The sequence below is a fragment of the Rousettus aegyptiacus genome, unplaced genomic scaffold (genome assembly GCF_014176215.1).
Source record: "Rousettus aegyptiacus isolate mRouAeg1 unplaced genomic scaffold, mRouAeg1.p scaffold_m13_p_9, whole genome shotgun sequence".
NCBI classification, from domain to species: Eukaryota; Metazoa; Chordata; class Mammalia; order Chiroptera; family Pteropodidae; genus Rousettus; species Rousettus aegyptiacus.
In genome coordinates this window covers 63,307,259-63,330,432 of record NW_023416312.1, presented here as the reverse complement: position 1 = coordinate 63,330,432, position 23,174 = coordinate 63,307,259, and the positions used below count along the sequence as shown (strand labels likewise).

Sequence of the window (23,174 nt, the reverse complement as noted above, 5' to 3'; positions counted from 1 at the left end):
ACGTCTATTATGTGCCAGGGCAGTGGTTATGAAATAGACACTGTTCTTGCCTGCAGAAAACTTATAGTCTAGCTGGCACTTCAGACAATTAAGCAGTAATCATTAAAAAGTAAATGTGATAGGAAATATAGGATGTAATGGGATAAATCAACAGAGAAACCTAATCTGATCCAGGAGGTCAGGACAAGGCTCATAGATAAAGTGATTTTTATGCTTGAGATCTAAGGGTGAGCAGTAGAATTTCACAAGGTAAAAGCAAGGCGCAAGGAATGAGAGTTCAGGCAGAGAGAAAAGCAAGTGTAAAGACTGAGAGGCCTTCACTGGTCTGAGACCTTCTCCGTTTTTATTAACCTAAACTCACTTTTAGATCAGGAGTATTAGAATTGGGATGATTTTGGGGTTAGAACCATGAACATACCTGGGTATAATCAAGCCCCGTGAAAGATAAATAGAAGGCATTCATACATAGTCTGTGAAGGTTTTGCAGTAGAATTGCAAAGTTAGGGAATTCTCTTTTCTAACTGCTGAACCTGGTGATATAGATTTCTCTTACCACTCCAGTCCATTTAATTACTTGAAAAGGTTTGTAGTTGAGAATGTAAGTTCTTACTTTATTATCTTACATATCACGCAGTAAAAGATGAGCATTTCCTTAATTCCTTTCTTCTTTCTTCCTTTTTTAGTAGATGAGGTAGATTACTCTCCAGGTGGCTTCCTGAACTACTATGAAGCATGAGTAACAATGGAGGGATTCTGTGGAGGAGGGAAAGGTCTTCAAGCTATGGAAATGGAAAACATTCATTTGGTTGTAGTTCTCTTTGAAGCTATTCTGATTCTGTAACCCTGTTTGTAGGGAAATCCCTTTGAGCTATCAAAGAAAAGGAATGAAATTTGGGCACAACCAATTATAAATTTGGTTGTGTTTTAACCACTCAGCAGTCCGTGTACCTGTGTCTCAGACCCTCATAATTAGAAGAATATTTGAGGAAAGCTTCTGGAAATGAGATAAGAATGTGGCCAGTAAGTTGGTGAATTATGGAGCTGGCCCTGTCTTTTAACTTATAGCATCACTTTCATCTCCTAAAGTTAATATTTTATATTAAGAAAAATACAATTTTAGGTGGGATAGAAGCAGATATTTATGTATCTAATTCTTTATGTACTGGCCTTTTTCTCCCTAAGCCATCTTCTTAATGACTGTTTTCCTCTACACCTTATCCCAGTGACATGGGTGTCAAATGGTGGGCGCAGCAAATCCTACTGCTTTTCATTTTGTCATGGAACTACTTTTGCGAAAGTTGGTGCTTAGAGTGACAAGGCAGGAGGGAGGAGGCGGGTAATTTCAAAATAATTGCTACAATTTTTATTCTATATTTATTCAACAAATTTTTACTGAATACCTATATGAATGTCACTAGAGATAAAGTGGTGAACCAGACAGACATGATCCTTGCTCTCAAGGGGCTGACAATTTAGTGAGAAATATAGAAAAAGATTGCCTAGTAATACAACTAAATAGGCTCTCTCCCACCTGTGATAATTGGTACGAAGGAAGAGTACATTTTCTTTGAGTGCGTATAACAGAGGGATCTGTTCTAATTGTTAGACTCGAAAAGTGCCACTCTGAAGAAATAACATTTGAGTTGTAACATGGAGGATGAGTATCATCCATTTAAAATTTCGTTCCTTTCCCAAGGAACAAAACAGACCAAAACAGGCAGAAACTTCTTTAGCTATAGAATTTTTTGGCATCACCATGGCAATTTGAGCTGGATGATTTTTCCTGATATTTAAAAATTAATTTTAGAGAAATTGTTAATGAGTCCTATGTTATGTAGAGTAATTATGCTGTATTTATTTTTGATGGTATCTTAAAACATACTTGAAGCCATTAGAAGGTGCCATGTATTGAGAAAAGATCACTTAATCCAATCATAACTTCTAGCCAAAGATTCCACTTACCATAATTTCTTTTTCAAATGATTGAACTTTAGAGGTAGCTTTGAAAAATATTAAGTATATTAATATTTTGGGGGGTTGGGCATATTACTTTTATATTTGAAAAACTAATAGAGATAGTCATGCAAAATTATTAAGCCTACAGAAATTCTGTTTGATCTATAACATGTTTTTAATCCTATCCACATTTTCCAACTCTTTATGCTACTCTTCCTATTTTCAGGCTAATAAAATAGCTGTGTAATTGCAGCAACAGTTTCTCCCATAAATACAGAATCCATGAAAATCAAACTAAAAAGGAAAAGCCTATCATTGAATTTCTTTAAGACCCATAATTAATACTCTTTAAATTCTGAGGTTAGTGTATGAACCAGCTAGTTTTATATTCAGCTGACTTTTTCAGCAAGGTGGAAATCCTCTTCTTTCAAAGGTCAAGGATTAAAAGCAGCCACAGATCTGTGGATTAAAGGTATTTGCTCCCTCCGCTCAGAAGTGCATTTCCCAGTAGATCTGTTATAAAACAACAGCCAGAAAATAACAGTGTGCTTAGCAGTCTTCCATTACGTTATATTACATATTACATCACCAATATATCTAGGAAACAGCAGTGTCCACCCTTGTATGTCCATGGATTTCCTAAGGTTTGTTTCATTGGTCAGAGCCCCAGTTTAAATTTACTTCTCTAGATTCTAGAATCTTGACATTTTAAGGAACTCAGGAGCAAGCTGCTGTCTTCCTTGATTCTACTCAAAGAGCCGGTATTCAAGCCTCCTTGGTGTGTAAACACCGTTGTTTCCTACATAAGAAGATAGAACAGGACTTACTAGTGAGGAAAAACCACCTAAGCCAAGATATCTCTGTGGAAAATGAGTGTGCTATACCAAACCATAGAAAATTCATTTCTACCATTCTACTATTTATTAGGAGGGTTTTTATATTAGTTATTTGATTGGTATTTGGCATCCACTCTTCTGTTTTCAGTTAAAAAAATACCGAACGTTGGAACATTAAGTGGAATAAAGGAACATGGGAAGAATTAAGTGGAACATCACAACAACATCCAGAGCTTCCAGCTCCTCTCTTCTCATTATTCTTATCCTTTTCTATTTCTGGTTCTGGCCCTGCCCTACTGCTTACCTTCTTAACCTTAGCCATGTGATGTGATGTCCCCAAACTAAGTAACGCAATGAGGGTTTATACTACAAAGGAAAGGCAGAAGAGGCAGGGATGGCTAGGAAATTAAGAGTAATATAGTCTCCTTATTTTCACCACTTTTTCTTGATGACCTAATTGAAGCTTTTGTGGCATTAGAGAAGATTTAAGTCCAGATATCCATATAGATACATTTTTTATGGTAGGTTACTGCTTATGAAGAGCCCTGAATTTTAGATATTACATTAGATCTGAAGTAGAACTAGAGGATAGCACATGACAATTCTCAGAGTGACTTCTAGAGTTAGTTTAAAATCAAAGTTTGAATACTGCTCTATAGCATACATACAGTGTATAATTTAATCATCATAATGACTGTATCTTTTCTAGCCAATTCTTCCACAAGAGGAATAGGAATGCCTGAATCTTACTGACTTCTCTAAGTTCATTTCCTGGAATACTAAGGCCCATAGACAGCAGAAACTCAGGTTCTTTTGAGATTTTCAAAGGAACTACTGCCCTAAAAATTACCTTTTTCTGTGGTTAGATTTATTTGTAGGATACACAAAGCTTCTGTCAAGTGTCTATTTTAGAAGGACTTAATAGTATTATCATATAGCACTTTGAAATATAAAAGTAAAAGGTGATGCTCTTAGGGAGTAAACCAAGCAACTCGACCCTGCTCAAAAGAATGAGAGCCAAGGTCAAGCTGCTCAGATATGGCATATAGAGTGTCTGTTTTATTAATGGGGAAGTATCTAATCTGTAATATATAAAATCTTTCCTTAGACTGTAAACCACACTGGTATACTATTAACTGTTGTGTCTCCAGTGCTTAACACAATGCATAGCACATAGTAGGTATGTGGCAAATATTTGTTGAATGAATGGTAGTGTACAACATTGTAAATTTAGTCAATCCGGAGAGAAACAATCGTTAAAATTAGTTTTATTTGTGGCGAGGGAAGGTGTTTGAGAAAGATAATCATTATTTTCTAGATTTCATATCTTTAATTTTTTTGGTTCTATTATTTTGTCATGTGTTCGAATGGAGAATATATGCAAGGGAAAAGATCCTGCCCCCAGATTAAGCTGGTCATAAGGGGCTACAGAATTTGTTGAATTGATTCAGTGAAAAGCCCTTAATATAACAAGACAGACTTTATACTGCAGCTGTTTGAGGATATTCAGAGGAAGAACTACCTATTTTTATCCCTTGCCCACATTCCAATACTGTCCCAGCAGATGGAGCAGAGGGTAAGAGTTGGAAGGGTTGTATTTTGGGTGGAGAGCTGAAATTGTAAGGGGACATGAGTGTGTGTGTGTGTGTGTGTGTGTGTGTGTGTGTCCGTCCTCTGGCTTTTAGATTTGTGTGGATGCCTAGTCTAGTACCTGTAACCAGTGCCACGATCTGGTACTTTTGTTACCCTCTCTAGGGTGTACTCTGATATAACCACCCTTTTAACCTTAACTGGTAACAGTCAGAGTCATTTTAAATAGACAAGAAAGACAGCTACCCGTGGCCTTCTCCAGCTATCTCTGTTAATAAAACGAGGCTACCTTTACATTTATAAAGTGTGACTCTAATGTAGTAGACGTGTTTATGTATACATAAAGCACACCAGAAAATCAGTCTCATTACCCCCATATTAATTTCCTACGTTTTCAACTTACTAGTTTTTCCCAGAGGTATCAGAAGTAAGAAAAAAGGGGGGACTTTTTACAAGTATTCTTCATTTGAAAGCTAAACATTCTGCCTGTCACCTATCTTGGGATGCTTTTTTACCTTTCTGGTTTCTTTTTTTCTGATTTATTTTTTTTTCTTGTGTAATTACAGCTTTGGTTTTACAGATAAAGTAATAAAGAAGAGCCAGTGTCCCATCGGGGTCTTTGGTAATGGTTTCAAGTCAGGCTCCATGCGACTAGGAAAGGATGCTCTTGTCTTCACCAAGAATGGGGGTACTCTCACTGTTGGACTCCTATCACAGACCTACCTGGAATGTGTCCAGGCCCAGGCAGTTATTGTACCAATTGTTCCATTCAACCAGCAAAGCAATATCCTTTTTGGAAATGGAGAATGTTGGTGAAAAATTAGTCTAATCTGACTGTTTTGATAGAAACCTCTTTTCTCTTCAGGTCAAATCCGACTATTAAGTTTTAATATTTGAAGAGTTATTCAGCTGTCTTAGATTTAACTGGAATTTCCCCCTACTAATAAATTTTGAAAATAAGTGGACCATTGACCAAAGCTTAGAAATGTTTTTGATGTATGGGAATTTTCATTGTTATATGACTTGTTCTGTTACCCCTACCACCACCACCACCACTCCCTTGGTAAAGTTCTCTTTTTAACCCCTAAGGGTAGCTACATTTGCATTATACCCCTAGAAACATTCTATTCATCAGCTTATGTGATGGCTGAATGGCTCGTTTCCCCAGACCTGGACTACCTATTTTTTCTGTTGGATACCAGGTATCTTGACCCAAGCAGTATAGCAGCAAATTTGAACTTATTTCTTCCAAAAAGTCTGAAAATTCAGCCTTTAATTTATTTCCTAAATATAGGATTGTCTTTATTTACATTGTATCTTTGAAGCTATATTCTATAGGGGTAACTGGTTTTTGTGTTTGTCTTTAACAACCTTTCTTTATTTTCCCTTTTCTTCTGTAGAAGTAATGCCCATGCTTCATGCCTCTGTTTATATTTTGTCCAAACATGCAACCCAAAATGTAAATCTTCCTAGCTGATAGCATCCTCTTAAAATATTAATTTTCCTTTGACTATATTTGGTTTTACAAAAAATGGTTATTACTGAGGACTCCTTGCCCAGCCTAGAAGCCATCTTGAACTATTCAATTTTCAACAGAGAAAACGACCTGCTGTCCCAGTTTGATGCCATCCCAGGCAAAAAAGGCACTCGTGTTCTCATTTGGAACATCCGCAGGTATAGTATTCTAAGGGTGATACAGTCTAATAAGCAAAAATAATATGATGGAGCGCATTATAATAAATCTCTAGAGAGGCAGAATAGATAAATTTTGCTACGTATTCATATCTCATTGCATACTTTTCCTTAACTTTCTTAGCTCTATTTGAGGTAGTGGTTCTTATTAGTAAAATGTGGAGCTTGATAAGGTAGAGACATGCATATCCTGAGCCTATTATTGTCACAGATAATCAATGTAGTTCAGTGTTGTTCTAAAATCTTCAGAATCCGCTATAAATATCTATATTATATCCATAAACACTGTTTTGATGTAGGTAAGTGATAGTTTAACCTTTTTAACAATGAAACTCAAGTATACAAAGCGACATTAGGGTAACAAAGCACAACACAATCTTTAAAAATAATGATATCGGTATTATTAGTGCTTTAACTATCTGGATTAGAAGTAGAAAAATCTTTGAAGCAGATAAACTGTAATGAGGCTGGTTTCAGGTAATGTGCTGAGAGCTAATAAAACAATCTAGAAATACTCTAGGCTACATCATATGTTTAATCACGTCAAGTGGAATACATTTGTGACCACTAAACTTAAAAGTCTTTCTTATAAAATAGAGATGTTACTGGTATCAGATATATTCATTCTTTTTCTCCTTGAGACAAGAATTTCACCTCATTTTTAAGCTGGGTTAAACTTATGTAAAAACCATGCTGGTTTGTATAGAAAGTACTTTCAACTAAAAAAAAAATTAAGGAGTTTTTTCACACATTGCTAATTTAGATCTTCCTTTGTCCTACTGAGAAACCCTCAAATAATATAAAGGATCATTTTTCTAAGGTATTTCCAGTGATTTAAACAGATTAAAGACTGTTTTCTTCATACATTGTTTCTCAGTTATATGGTACTGGGTGTTATATAAATAAAGGGTTCTGTGGTCAACTAACTTTGGGAAAAGCTGGCTTAAACCAAGTTTACCATATAGGACTTCTCAGAGGCTTTAATATGCAAATGTTGCTACATTATGCATTGAAAATATTTAAGAGATATACAGTATTTTCTAGTTTTAAAAAATGTTTCTCCAGATCTCTTTTCTTTGGATGGTGAGTGGTGAGAAGCAAAGAGGACAAGGAACCTCCTCAGAGTATATGTTAGAGTAGGTAGCAAAATCCAGAATATTGTAGTGACAAGGACTTTATACAAACTATATACCATAATGGCTATGGTCCAGCCCTGAAGAAGTAGCTGCATTTTCACCACAGGAGTTCTGAGCTTGCAGAGCCTGAAGTATGGTTGGAGGTATCACTAGACCTTTGAGGTGGTTCTGAGAGCCTGGAATTACTTCTCAATTTTATTTGCTCATGCAACCAACCTATCTTCTCTTTCTTCCCTTCTCTTCCCTTCCCTTCCTTCTTTTTTCTCTATTTTTTTCTCTCTCTCTCTCTCTCCCTCCCTGCCTCCCGCCCTCATTTAAGAGTATTTTGGGGGACTACTGTTCCACAGAACAAATTTGAGAAACTGTTCTGATATATATGTTTTCTCCATAACCTGTTATATTTTTTCTGAGTTTTTTCTAGGAACAAAGGTGGGTCTTGGCTTTTTCCCCTGACAGTTGTTAGTGATATAGTCTAGGGTCTTGGAATGGACCAAAGCTAAGTGGCCCAAAAGGACTATGAGAAGAATAAAGGTCTTTATGAAAGGAACATGAATACTATTATATTTTAATGATAATTCCATAAATGATATTCTAGAGGACTGGCAGATATATGCTGTTTCTATAACCTTTTTTTTTCCTTCTAAGAAATAGGATTAGATCTGGGGGAATCTCGATATCTCATTAGCCCTTATACTATTGCTAAAGTTAGAAGACGTAGCTTTTGATTCTCCTATTTATTGTTAGGGAAAATTATGTTAAATGACCTACCTAACAATACCCCCAAAGTTGGGATCTATTGTAAGTTCCTTTTTCGAGGATAGCTGACATCCACTTGATTTATTAGATTACATACATACCCACCTTCCTTTTTTTCCCTTTCTTTCTGTACTTAGCATTACCACCTATGAGATATAGTTGATTTGTTCAGACTGGAAATACCGTAAATATCGTAAATATCGTGTGATCTTCAAACCAAGTAATTTGCAATTCCTAAGTACTGGTAGTGAGGGAAAGAAATAGATATCTGAGTTTTGGGCTCATATCGTTTCTTTTCACTTGGGTTCCTAGTGCATTTTTGTCCCTTGGAACCAGTTTTTTTTAGATTGGTACTTGTCTCTTTTACCCAGAAATAAAGATGGAAAGTCTGAATTGGACTTTGATACAGATAAATATGACATCCTGGTATCAGACTTCGGCACAGAAGAAAAAGAGACTGCTGGTGTTACCGCTGAGCTGCCAGAAACAGAGTATTCTTTACGGGTGAGTAAGAGTGGTTTTTCTTCAACAATGAGAGGTAAGATTTCCTATAACATGAAAATCTATAGGACAGGATATCCCTTTAGATGACAGCCTTTTAGCCCTGTGTTAGGATTCCTTTTCACTGTCTCTGCCAAAGCAGTTTAGTGAATGTAGTCAGCAGCACTTTAGTGTGGAATTGGACATAGTATAACAAGATATAGAAACTGAGCTAAATCTTTGCCCAGAATTGTCCTCAGTTGCTAGCTATGTTTTATGGGAATGTCAGTAGAATTGATAATATCATATATTAACTTTCCTTTCACTGTTCCATAGGCATTTTGTGGTATTCTGTATATGAAGCCACGAATGAAAATTTTTCTGCGTCAAAAGAAGGTGACTACCCAGCTGATTGCCAAGAGCCTGGCCAATGTAGCATATGATATATATAAACCTACATTCACAGTATCCTTACAACTATGTGAAGTTTACCTCTTTGTTTCTGGATTAGATTTCAAAGCTGGCACAGAAAAACAAAAACCTTTCCTTTTCCAGTTCAAGAGTATGTGTTATAGTACAAATCCTATTACAGTGTACTCTGAGGAGGTATTTATTAAATATCAATCTATGCACCAGTTTTATCAGAAATCACCTAGAAATTATGAAAATAATACAGAAGTCTGAGACTTTGAAGTTTCTGGTTCAGTAGTTTCTGAAATCTCTTTTTTAACAAGAAACATTTATTTTTAAACTCTCAGCTGATTCTCATGAGGAGCCAAATTTGAGAATCTCTGCTTTAAGGCGCACACCATTTGGTTGGTATTAGAATTTTGTTATATATTACATTGATTAAGCAAAATGTTGACTTGAATGTTTTGATCTTTTGGATACAGTATGATTTTTGTCATGACAAGTCCAGACTCATGTTGATGGATGTTAGGAGAGTGGAAATTAGAGGTTGATAATAGATTTCCTGGTACTTCTGATAATGGCAGCCATTCAGAGAAGTTATTACTCATTTTCACTTCTACCTCCACCATTGCGCTGAGAATGAATTTCAGACATTTGGGAAAACCTTAAGATTAGGGAAATTAGGGTTATCTATGTTGATGGCTTTTCAAGCAAAAAAAAAAAAAAGACAAAGGTTGAGAACTCGTAAGCAGTTATGAAGAATTGCTATTGTAAGTTATTTCCTAGTAACTAAGCACAGCTCTTGGACTAAGAAACACACTCTTGTTTACTTTATCAAATACATTATTTATCTTGCTTTGTGTTTATTCCCCTGACAATAATTAGAAATCATTATTCTCTTTTAAAAAGCTTTGTTTTTGTTACTCATAAGCAGATTGAGTTTCTCCTTTTGAGGAACAATACCTTGTCTACTAAGAGAAGTTTTTTTAAGCTGTAGACAAACCTAACTTAACAAAGCTAATGACGTTAGCATCTGTTGATAAATTAATTATATCACTGTATGTAGGCTAGGATCTTAGTGCCATAGTTTTCCAACTACTGGTTCAGGATATTTACCACGTTTCTGTCACTAGCTTCTTTCTTTTATGGGTTTTTATCAAGGCAACTCCTAAGCATGCATTCTCTATATACCTTAACTCTTTAACTCTCCCTTCTTATTAAACTAGTTACCTTCTCTAATAGAATTTGGGTGAAACACATTCACTACATGCAAGAGTGAAATGAAACTCCTAATAAAATTTACCCCAAGATCACTGAGGGACAAGATCACTGATGCTGATTTATTTATTCCTCAGTTATCAAAGGCCTCTTTCCTCCTCTTGCCCTCTCTCCTTATACTAATTTGGGGAACCTCCTACCACCTATTATAAGGTCTTCTCACCCTATAATTTAGAATTTTAAAAGTATACAATAGAAATAATTTGACATTTATCTTTAAAATGTTAATTTTATGGTGTAGAGTTTTAGTTTGTTTATTTGGGGGGAGTTTTGTGCTGTTTAGTTTTTGCATTGGAATAGAGTCTTTCTTCAGGTTCGATTTGAGCTTCTGGAGCCCAGAATATTATATGTTCTGAGCCAAACATTGCTGTGTTATGTACCCACTCATATTATGACTTTATATCATGCCCGACCCATTTGTCACATGGATATCATTTTTTGAATGTGTAACAAAAATAAATTTTTAACTCATTTGGACATGAAGATTTCTTAGTAATTGTTTTAATGAAAATCTCAGTTTCCCTATCTCCCCTTTATCTTTCTCACACTCTTACCTTGGTTTATAAATCAGATAAGACTAGTTAATGACTCATCATTGTTCTTGTTTTATGTATAATAATTAGTTCTCTTTATTTCATCTATCCAAGCTTGTTAACTTCTTTCCATGAAATATATTACAACAGGACTATTCATCTGCCTTTTACCTTTAAAAGTGATTTGATTCTTTGTGCTTTTACTTTCATTTTTTTGAATGATTAGCAGGACTTATTTTATTGCTCATACTTGTGTAGATTTGTGTTCTACCATTTACAACTCTTTATCAGAATCCGAGAGACCTAGCAGTAAACTGAACAACTAGCAAGGTTAAGAAATGTTTCATGATTATGAATTTTTAAATCACTGATGGCATTTCAGTATATTTTCTCACAGTCTTGTATGTATATATTTATATATACATATTTTTAGGCATTGCATGTTGATGTATTCTGGACTGTTCCCAAACGTTTTTCAAGGACTTAGTTTTAAAACTGCATAATAGACCATGTGGCTATACCCACATTTATTTAATCATCCCTTAATGTCAAATATTTAAATTATTTATATTGTTCTGCATTGTAACTAATTGGTAAATCTCTGTAACTCATAAACCTTTATGGGCTTCCCTGTTTCTGTAGGATAAATTCCTAGAAAAAGAACTACTTGGTCAAAGGTTAAGAACATTTTTAAAGCTATTACTACAGATTTTTAAAATGCCTTCTAGAAAGGTTGTACCAATTTACATCCAATGGTGTTTGATGTTCTTTGCTATTATAGAGCGCAACATTTTGTCTGCTAAAGCCCCTGGTGTTTGTCTCCTTAATGATTTTCTTCTCAGAATAAGCAGGTGAAAATAACTTTTGGGTTCTCTTGCAAGAATAATAACCAATTTGGAGTAATGATGTATCATAATAACCGACTCATAAGGTCCTTCAAGAAGGTGGGATGCCAGGTGAAGGTGAGTGCTTAATGTTTCTTTGTCATAGGAAACTGAAAAGAGTAGGAAGAAGATTTAAAATGTTCTAAGGGGATAAGTCATTAATAGCTTTTACTCCCATCAGTGGTTGTTAAATCTGATCCTGGAATTCTGTGTTCCCAGTGAGCCATTTTGTGTTGAAAACCTCTACTTCTCATTCTTAATAAATATTAATTAACCCAAGAACTTTACAGAATACATCCTCTAGTTAGCTGTTAATAAGAGGTAGGATTAGAACACTAGCAACTCTGCCATATGTTCTATGTGTGCCATGAAGGTAGCTATTTATATGTTCTTGGGGAGACAATAAGGCAGAGTTGAAGATGCATCAAATTTAGTGGTTGATGACCTGGATTTGAGTCCTGACTTTTCCACTTAGAACCCGTGCAACCTTGGCTGAATTGTTTAATTTCTCAGAGGCTCATATTCCTTATCTGTAAAATGGAAACAACAACAATAATTATACCTGCCCCGCCTACCTTACAACTTACAAAGTTGAGAGATTTAGATAGGATGAATTATGTGAAAATACTTTAGAAAGTGAGCTATACAAATATTACCATCGTCTTCAATGTTTTAATGACATTTTAAAGTAGAAATATCCATAAGTATCCCATTCATTCTGATTTTACAGAAAAGATTGCTAAAGCACAAAGAGTGATAAACTGGTTTACATTACACAGTAGTACAAAGTTATATAAGACCCAGAATAGCTAGTCTTCAGCCTATATTGATCTTCCTGTTACATCATCTTTACACAACTCATGTTTGTGAGCCAGCCTAATTATACCTTGACTCAGTTCCTTCCATTAAAGAATAAAAAAAGATTTTAAATCCAAAAATCTTTTGTATCAATTTGTAATAAATAACCACTGTAAGTCTGACTCAACTTGTAGTTATTTGGCAGCCTACATATATATAAAAGATGTTTATTTTAATAGAGTGTGATGATTACATAGCATCCTTAAATTATTTTCAGATGAAGTTTGGTTTCAATTCCCTAGAACAGTAATATATATAACCTTGATTTTCTATCAGTATCATTTTTTTGTTCGAATGAAATCTTATGGCAATCCCAGAACATAAAACAGATGAAAGTGGATGTAATGTGGGTGTAGTTGAGAAGGCTATTAATCCTTGGTAAACCCTAGGGAAGCTGTGGATTATAGTTTGAAAATCTCTGCCCTAGAGTTTGCCAGAGGTTCCAGTTCAGTGTAATAGTTGCAGTCTACTGAAGTACATTCTGAGTGTTTCTCTAGATCCCATTGGTCTTTCCTTGCCCATGAATGTTATGTAACCTCTTTATTATTGTTTGGAATCAAAAGGAAGCTACCTCCAGGCAGTCAACAGTAATGTAAGTGTTGAAATTAATATTTTTCTTCTAAGTCACCTCATGGAGAAGGTGTGGGAGTAATCGGAGTCATTGAGTGCAATTTCTTAAAACCTGCCTACAACAAACAAGACTTTGAGTACACCAAGGAGTACCGGTGAGTCACTCCCAACCTGATGTGTTACTGATAGTTTGTTCAGATATGATTCTATTCTCTGAAATCACTAAAAATGTCTCTAAAAAAACAGGCAGATAAATTAACTGAGAATTCCTTCAAATCTATTTTCTAAGATTAGAGATAAAATTATTTTATTTTTGAATTAAAGCTTACTGATACATGATATATGGAGCCCAGTGGAGATAAACCTGACCTTTAAAAATTATTGAAAGAGCATAGTAGTCATTTAGTAACATACTTCTGGTGAAACAAAGAGCCTTAGAATTATCATAATGAAAAGAGATGAGTGGACCTGAAGTAATTGAATATGTTTTGGGGAAAAGAACCAACAGTTTGAAGTTTGTTCTAAAAGATTTTCTCGAAGCCATTGAACAGATTGAGAGGAAACTACTGGAGGAGCAGGAAAGACATGTGTTTTCATGGACAGATCTAGATTTAATAGGTAAGACAAATAGGTAAGAATCAGAAAGGAATTGGGCATCGAGGCCAAACTAGCAAGGATATTTTTTAGAAGGCCAAGAAAGGAGATATTAAAGGATGTAAAAGTTTGTTTTAAAACTTCGGGAGAGGAATGTGCCAGGTACTAGGGACATACGAATGAAAGAAGAATCCTTCATGCCTATGAGAATATGGGATGAGATATATGCAAACAAAAAAGTTAAATACCTATAAAATGATTGTTTTAATGGACGAGATACATAAAATGGGAAGAAACTTTAATTATGCCTAAAAGAGTCGAGGAAGGCTTCACAAAGCAGATCATTTTTGAGCTCAAACTTGAGGGGAAAATTGGAATTTGCTGGATGGACAAATAGGGGAAGGACATTCTATGCGGAGGGAAGTATAGACAAGGACATTAAAGGGCAAGAGGTGTTCTTAGGGTATGGAGAAAGAAGGCAGAACATTTTGTGTCATTTTATTGAAAGTCTCAATAGAAATATTCTTCTTAAAGTGTGGGAAAAGCAATTCCTCAAATTTCTTTTTTGTGTGTGTGCCCCAAACTATAACAAAATTAGTTAAATGTTGTACCTTAATTTATCTGGAACCATAAGAATTTTAGGTTTAGTGCTTGACAGAGAGACGATTGTTTGGATAGCAACCCCAAATTAATTCCAGGATAATTGCTTCCTGGTCGCTACAGCTACTCAATGGTTATGGTAACTACACACCCTCAGTTTTAAGTAAAATGGTCTTTTAACTATGAGTCTGGCCTGTAGTGGAGATCTTTGACTAGGACTTGACTCTTAAGATTCAAAGTTTATATATGACATTGTTTGATAAAAGTCTCATAGTCAAGGCATTCTGTTTCTCTTGAGTAAAAGGAATAGTGACTTTCTGGTGATTAAGCTAAGAGTTAAGATTTGTGAAATTCAAATTTTAGACGTTAAAAATTAACATCTTTCTTATACCATCTTTGCCAAACCTTCATCTACCTTTTAAATTTTAGAGGTATTAGACCCTTGATTTGTAATGTTTAGGTTCAATATGATGAGTTTGAGGTGATTGCAGGGATCCAGATGTATTTCATCGCCAGTAGGTTTATTCAGTTTGACATACAGGTTTTCCGGCTTAGGTAGCTTAATATCTGCTACACATTTTATTAAAAACAAAAAACTAGTATACTATCCCACATATAAAGTCTTTTGAGAATAAAAATTTGTATAACCCTTATCCCAATTCTGGCATCATGTTTTATTTTTTACTCAATTTTTTAAATATAAAATGAAACTGTTTAGTTCAAAAACATAAGGGAATTTGAAAGGGGGATTATAGAAGGTTGTCTACTTTCACAAACTCATCTTAAGAGTGTTATGGATACCATAACTGCAACTGCTGAAAGAGATACCAGCCATCATACTGCTGGAATGTCTACAAATGAATCATCTGTAATACCACTTTTAATAGTTGTGGATATCAGATTTCAGTTGCAACTATTAGAGCTCAAACTTAAAAAATTTCAGCCTAAGAAACACAACCAGTACATACTAACTGAACACCCCGCTGTTGCAGGCACAGTGACTAGACTTGGTGGAATTTGCTAAGAAATTCAAGATATGGTTACTGTCTTTGAGGAGCTTAGAATCTGTTTGTAATCATGGATTGCCACATATGTGAAACAATTTAGAGAGTAATAAAATTGCTTTTTGATCAATCAAAACTTAAGCGGTGTGGTATAGGAAAAATGCCCTGAGAGAACAGATTGAGAAGGTTTTAGGTAGCAGGTATGACTTAAGATTTACCTTAAAGGATACAGGATTTAGAAAAGGGAGGGGAGGGACAGCCAGGGTGGAATTATAGCATGAGCTAAGGTGGTGACCGGAACCCAGAATGGTAAGAATATGGGGAGTGAAGTTAGAGGGATGTAACTAGAGAGAGGGAAATAAAATCAGATGGATAGAGTAGGGCTGTATCCTAGAGCACAGATTGGCAAACTTCTCTTGTGAAAGATCAGGAGGTATATATTTTAGGCTTTGTGGACCATGTGGTCTCTGTCACAACTACTCACTCAATTCTGCCATAGTATAAGAACAACCACAGACAGACAATAAGTAAAGGAATGAGCACATCTGTATCCAGTACAGTTTTGTTCACAAAAACAGGCAGTGGCTTATATTTAGCCCACAGGCTATAGTTTGCCTACCCCTGTCCTAGAGCCACAGTTCCAAGACTATGCTGAGCTGAACCCACAGGGGAGCCACAGGATATTTTAAAATTTTGAGGTGATACTTGTCTTCTGTTTATAAATAATAGAAATTGTTTTCTATTACTGTCATAGCGAATTACTACAAACTTAATGAATTAAGACACTACTAATTTATTATTATAGATTTCTGTAGGTTAGAAGTCCAATATAGGTCTCATTGGGCTACAATCAAGGTGTTGACAGGGCTGCATTTCTTTCCGGAGGCTCTAGAGGAGAATCTATTCCCTTGCCTGGTCTAGTTTCTAGAGGCTGCCAGCATTCCTTGTCCCATGGCAATTCTTCCTCCATCCTTAAAGCCAACACGGTAGGTTGAGTCCTGCTCACATAGCATCACTCCAGTGACCTTGCTTCTATCATTACATATCTAATTCCGACTCTTCTGCCTCAATTTTCCACTTTTAAGGACCCTAATGATTACATTGGATGATTCAAGATAATCTCTCTATTTTAAGGTCAGCTGATGAGTAACCTTAAATCCATCTGCAACCTTAATTCCCCCTGGCTATGTAACCTAATATATTCATAAATTTCAAGGATTATGACATAGATCATCTTTGGAGGACTACTATTCTACCTGTCACAGTATGCCCTTTGCCCCCCTAAGATCCACCTACATCTCACATGCAAAATCCCAGCATCTCCCAAAATCTCGACTATTATAGCAACTCAAGGTCTAAACTCCCATCTCTATGTCATCAGCTCAAAATTTCAAAATCTCATCATATAAATCAGGTATTCACCAATACTCTGAGTCTGATGCATCCTGAGGTAAAATTACTCTTCATCTGTAGACATGTCTTTTTTTTTTTATTTTTGCTCCCAAAATACAGTGGTGAGGCATAGGATACCAGTTATAGATATTCCAGTTCAAATGGGAAGGAAAGTTGAAGGAAAAAGGAGTCACTGGTCCCAAGCAATTTCAAATTCCAGCCAAGCTAATTCCATTAAATTTCAAGGCCTGGGAATTATCTTCTGGGGCTTGTAGCTCCACATTCTGGATTTAAGGTTCTACCCTTTGGGCTCGTGGCTCCATCCTCAGCATCATCTTTCATTTTTTCATGAAGGGTAGCTTGTATTTGCAGCTAAGTAGTTTCATCAGCCTTTTTCCTGATTAGATATTTTTGGAGGTCTAAAGGCCTTCTTTCATTTTCTACTGTCTTCATCCCTTTTAGTATAATCTAGTAGTTTTTGTGCTAGTATACTATCTCAAGAACCTTGTGGATCTCACATGTATGTCATGGATATTCACTCCATTAGATCAGAGGCTCCTGACAGGTCTTTCCTAGATAATCCTATTTCTGTTCTTAGCTTCTGCTGAGATCTGAGTCACATGTTTAATCTTTCCAGAGAGCTTTTGTATGTCTGAATACTCTGACTTTGATCTTTCTGAGATACTAGCAAAAGGTAGTCCAGTCAGAGGCTTGGCTTTTTCTCTAGAGCATGCTTTCCTGACAGTGAATCTTAAAATCGTAACATCTTTTATAATCTCGATAGGCTGATAATTTCCAAAATCATTAAGTCCTGGTTCTGTCATTCCTCTCACATTTTCCATATGCAGCAAGAAGACACCAAGCCACACTTTCAACACTTTGATCGGAAATCTCAGCTAAATGTTTCATCACTTACAAGTTCTGCTTTCCACATAACTGTAGGATACAATTCTGCTAAGCTTTCTAACACTATATAACAAGGATCACCTTCCCTCCAGTTTTCCAATAACATGTTCCTCATTTCCTTCTGAGCCTTTACCAGCAATACCTTTAACATCTATAATTTTACTAACAGACCATTCACAATGATTTTGGTATTCTCTAAGGAAATTTGTGTTTTCTCTACCATGCTCCTTACTTCCTTCAGAGTCTTCACCAGTGGGATGTTTAATATCCATATTTCTATGAACAGTCTGTTCAAGCACTCTAGGCTATTTCTGTCAAGTGTCTCAAATGCTTCCACCCTCTACCCATTGTCTAATCCTAAACAAACTTCCACATTCTTAGTTTTTTTGTTATAGCTTTACCCCCACTTCCATGCACCAAAATCTGCTGCATTCCTTTTGGTTACTTCATATCTTTGTGAAACTGGGTTTTCAGTGATTGCTGTGATACAAAACAAGTAATACATGAAAATCAGTATCAAATAAGAAATGAGGAAAACTGTGTCCAATCCGATTCCAAGGTTTGAGAAGTTGTACAGTACCCAACAGACATACACTTCCCATTAGTAAACAGTTGTGGTTATGCATGAAATAGAAATATTTTTTCAATTTATATGTAGCATTTTTTTCAAATGGATTCTAAATTTTAGTCCATAACACTTACTAAGTTGTTGGTACCTTGAACAACGTACCAACGTACCAATAAATGTAACTGATACATGTTTCTTTTGACTTAAGAGTGCCATGAAAAACTTGAGACACTAAGGGTGCCACGAACCAAGAAGGTTTGAGAACTGTCATAGAGGGACATTCTGTAGTAGTAGTTGATGCCTTATGCAATGAGAATTCATTGTGTATTCGTGAATAAAGGAATGACTGGACACACTATCTTAAGAATATAGTACAGTTGACCCTTGAACAACAAAGGAGTTAGGGGTGCCAACCACCCAGACAGTCACAAATCCACATATAACTTAAATTGGTCCTCCCCATATGTGGATTCTCAACTATGGATCAAAATTACAGTTGACCCTTGAACAATGTGTGTTTGAACTGCGCTTATATGCAGATTAGAAAAAAAATTAAATCCACATATAAGTGGACTGGCACAGTTCAAACCCACGTTGTTCAAGGGTCAAGTGTATATTATACTTGTATACTGATATATGGTTTATAAGGTGCTTTACATGAATTATGTCAGTTGATGTATCTGGCAACAGGAAGTGAGGTGGATTAAAGGAAGGATTAAAGGCTATTGGAGTAATCTAACTGTGCGGTGAAGGTTTGAGATAAGAGTAACTGTGAAAAAGAAGTATATGACCGACACTATGAAAATAAGATGAAAAGAATTTAGTGGTATATCAATAATGCGATATGGGAGATAAAGGAGAGGGAAGAATCAAAGGTCTCTTCAAAGTCTCAAATTTAGTAGATTGTGATATTGGTGGGATCATTGATAGAATAATGGGGTTGAGAAAAAGAACAGTGTCATGGAGTGGCAATGGTGGAAACTAGATTGTAGAGGATTGAGACAGGAGAATGAAGACAAGAATATAGTAGATATAGACTACATATACCAGTATTTGGAAAGTAAAAGGAAGGTGATTAATAGAATAGTAGGGTAAAGCCAGGGTTTTTGTCATAAAAATGGGGTTTCAAAATACATGAAAAACTGTATATTGATTGAAGTGATGGTTACATGACTGTATGCATTTGTCAAAAATGATAGAACTACACACTTGAAAAGATGAATTTTACTCTGTAAATTTTACCTCAGTAAATTTTCCTTGAGTGCATGAGAACAGAGGTGTATTTTTTCAATTGAGATACAGCTCTCATACTTTAAAGGTCACCATTTTAAAGTGTACAATCCAGTGGTTTTTTATATATTCACAAAATTGTGCAACTGTCGCCATTACCTATCGCCAAAACTTTCATAATCCCAGAAGAAACCCCTGTTTATTAGAATTCACAACACATTCCTCCTTCTCTCTAACCTCTGACAACTACATATCTACTTCCTTTTTTCAATTTTTTATTGTGGTAAAATATATTCAACGTGACCATCTTAACCATTCTTAAGTGTACAGTTCAGTGGCACTATGTACACTCACACTGCTGTGCAACCATCACCATCATCTATCTCCAGAATTATTTTCATCTTGCAGAAGTGAAACTCTATACCCATTCAACAATAATTCCTCACTCCTCACCACCAGCCCCTGGCAAACACCATTCCACTTTCTGTCTCTATGATTTTGACTACTGTAAATACCTCACATAAGTGAAATAGTACAGTGTTTGTCTTTTTGTGATTTGCTTGTTTCACTGAGCATAGTATCCTCAAGACTCATCCATGTTGTAGTCTATGTCAGAATTTTCTTCCTTTTTAAAGGCCGAAAATATTCCATCGTGTGTATCTACATTTGCTCATCCATCCAAACAGTAATGGACATTTAGGTTACTTCCACGTTTCAGCTATAGTGATTTATAGTGGACAGTAGTCCCCCCTTATCCATGGGGGATACATTCCAAGACCCATTATGGATACATGATATCACGGATGATACCAAACCCTATGTATACTGTTTTTTTCTATACATACATGCCTATGATAAAGCTTAATTTGTAAATTAGCCACAGCAGGAGATTAACAACAACAATTATAAAACAGAACAATGATAATAATATGCTCTAATAAAAGTTGTATGGACGTGATGTCTTAAAATATCTTAGATATTGTACACACAGTGTGAATATGCTAGACAAAGGCATGAGTCATGTTCTGAGTGGGATGGAGTGGGACAATGCAAGATATCATTCTGCTACTCAGAACAGAACACAATTTAAAACTTAAGAATTGTTTATTTCTGGAATTTTTTATTTAATATTTTTGGACCACAGTTGACCATGGGTAACTGAAACTGCAGACATCAAAACCACAGATAAAGTGGTTCAGCTGTATTGTGTCTGATATTAGTATAGCTACCCTTGATCTCTTTTGGTTACTATTTACATGGAATATCCTTTTCCATGCCTTCACTTTCAACCTATTTGTGTCTTTGTATCTCAAGTTAGTCTTCTGCAGACAGTATGCATTTGGATCATGGATTTTTTTTTAACCCATTCTACTGATCTCTGTCTTTTTATTGGAGAATCTAATCCATTTACATTTAATTTAAAATAATTACTGATAAGGAGGGACTTCCATCACTTTGCTATTAGTTTTCTGTATGCTTTATAGATTTTTGACTCTTATTTTCTGCATTTCTGTCTTTTGTGTTCAATTCATTTTTCATAGTGAAACATTTAAATCTTCTCATTTCCTTTTGTGCATATTATAGCTATTTTCTTTGTAGTTACCATGGTGATACATGATCCTGTGATCAGGAGCAGCAAATAGCGATCAGAGCACCGGTCCCCGATATTTGAAGGTCAGAGTCGTTTTTACCCACCCTGGCTCCTGCAGGCTGCTCTTAGTATGTGTGCACAGCTGCCTGCCCCCGGGCTGGGAGTAAGGGATCATAGCTGCTATTATGCTAAGAGCTGAAATTTGACAGTTTACCACCCAAGCCTTCCCATGGAAGTTGCAACCCTTCAATAGATGCCACGGTTCCAAATAGTTACATCAGAAAGGTTCTGCTAGTGCAATTGTTGTCTAGGTGAGGAGTCAGATACCTGGTACTTTCTCCTCCATTATCTTCCCAGAATCCTGTCTAATTTACTTCTTTTTAAAGTAGATTTAAAGTAGAATTTTAAGAGAAAACAAGGACTAGTTATTCATCTGTGACTTGAGAATAGGATATAAACATAGAGGTAGGAACATTTGGAGGTCGGATGGGAATAGGAGTTGATGTGGGGAGCTGATGTATGGTTATTTTAATCTTCTCTCTGTAGTCAGAATCTATTTCAATATGAGTAAGGCTGAGGTAAGGAAGAATTCCCCTCAAGGAGAGAAGAGATCAGCAAAAACCTTGGGAATGATCCAGGGAGTCAAGAGATTTTTAAACATACCAAATTGATGGTATTTCAGGTGTGTACAGCTCTACATTAAGTTGTAATCCTGAGTTGTAGAATTAAATATGAATTAGTCATTAGAAATTGGCAATTTTTAAAAGTAAAATTCCTGTTTTGACTTAAATATATATTATATTTTTTGACCCTGGAGCACAGCCAGAACTGGGGTATAGCCTCCAGTGGTTTGAAGGGGACTTTCTTGCCTGTTGGCAAGATCTGATCGGCATTTGCATGGAGAGAAACTTTATAGACATTTTTAGGTTTGTATTTGATTGATCTGTAATAGACAGGGTGTTGTATTTGATCCTCTGACTTTCAACTTGTTCCTGAATTGTTTACCTGTAGTCATCTGACAATCAAATAACTTGTCCATATTTGGCTCTATCCTAGCTCTGTAATTTAGTCCTCTGTCATTGTCTCTTGTCAACTCCCCACCCCTCATGATTTGAAAAGCCCTGAAAATTTGGAGAACACAGTATTTTTTAGGACTTGCGACCATTTTACCTTTTCAACCAAAGTGACTATTTAACATTATAACATAATTTGCAAGGCAGTGGCTTCCTATTTTGATTCCTTTAAGTGTAGGTGTTCAAACCTATGCCGAATATTCGAAATTCTTGTTCAACAAATCCTCAACATTGACATGCTGCTTTTTATTTTTTCTTTCAGGTTGACGATAAATGCCCTTGCCCAGAAGCTCAATGCTTATTGGAAGGAAAAGACATCCCAAGAGAATTTTGAGACCTCAGCCATAGCCAGGACAATACCGTGAGTAGTAAATATAGAATATAAAAGTATCAGGGATAATTTTCATAGAGCAAATGGAAGAAATAAAGGTAAGATGGTGCTTTTCACATAAGGAGGTTTAATAACTAAAACTGGAAAATCACAGGTACTAATTTCATTATTTTCTAGACCTCTTCATTCTGGTTTAACAGTCGTGTGGTTTGAATCTGCTTCTTAATAGTTGGGTGAGCTTGGGTAAGCCGCTTTACCTCTTTGAGTACATTAAATTAGATGATATAACATTTTTGGCACAGTGCCTAGCATATAGTAAGTATTCAGAAATGTTAGCAAACTTTTCTTCTTTTTATTCCTAATGGACATTGTTGTAACTATACAAAGGAATTTGAAAGTAGAAGTAGAGAACCCTGCATATCAGAAAAAAAAGATAGAATTTATTGACTCTAAGACAGGTAATTACACACAGAATCAAGATGGAATGCCTCAGTAGGCCAGGAAAGGAGCATAATACAGAAGATAGAATGTGTAATAACACATACGCAGTCAGTGACACCACTATCAAAACAAATATTAGAGTGTTAAAAGTTCATTTTGAGTTAGGGTCCCACCGGTGTGTTTTTTTTAATGGAAATCATCAGAAAAATGTATAATATAAATTTTTTGTTTCAAATGCAACCTGATTACTGCTTGAATATCAGTATTTTATTCTAAATATTTTGCTCATGTCCAACCTCCATGGTTTTCAAAAACATGCCAATTAAGATGAGATGCCATTTTTCGGCCTTTCAAATAAGCAGTGTGATTAATGCATTGAAACAGATGTTCATACATTGCTGGAATAGGTATATGTATGTTATACAGTCTTTCTGGAGGCAGAGTTGTAATAATGATTGTTATTT

General features: G+C 35.6%; 1 protein-coding gene across 4 annotated transcripts in view; it reads left to right on the top strand.

Moving 5' to 3' along the window:
* Positions 1-23,174, top strand: part of MORC4 (MORC family CW-type zinc finger 4) — a 66,500-nt gene that overhangs the window by 6,423 nt on the left and 36,903 nt on the right. For all 4 annotated transcript variants that reach the window (XM_036226715.1, XM_016148574.2, XM_016148566.2 and 1 more), the window contains 7 exons: positions 4,949-5,166; positions 5,909-6,056; positions 8,338-8,470; positions 8,783-8,911; positions 11,511-11,630; positions 13,035-13,135; positions 22,201-22,299. In XM_036226715.1, the coding sequence (XP_036082608.1) occupies positions 4,949-5,166; positions 5,909-6,056; positions 8,338-8,470; positions 8,783-8,911; positions 11,511-11,630; positions 13,035-13,135; positions 22,201-22,299 (948 nt within the window). The remainder of the gene's footprint in view (positions 1-4,948; positions 5,167-5,908; positions 6,057-8,337; positions 8,471-8,782; positions 8,912-11,510; positions 11,631-13,034; positions 13,136-22,200; positions 22,300-23,174) is intronic.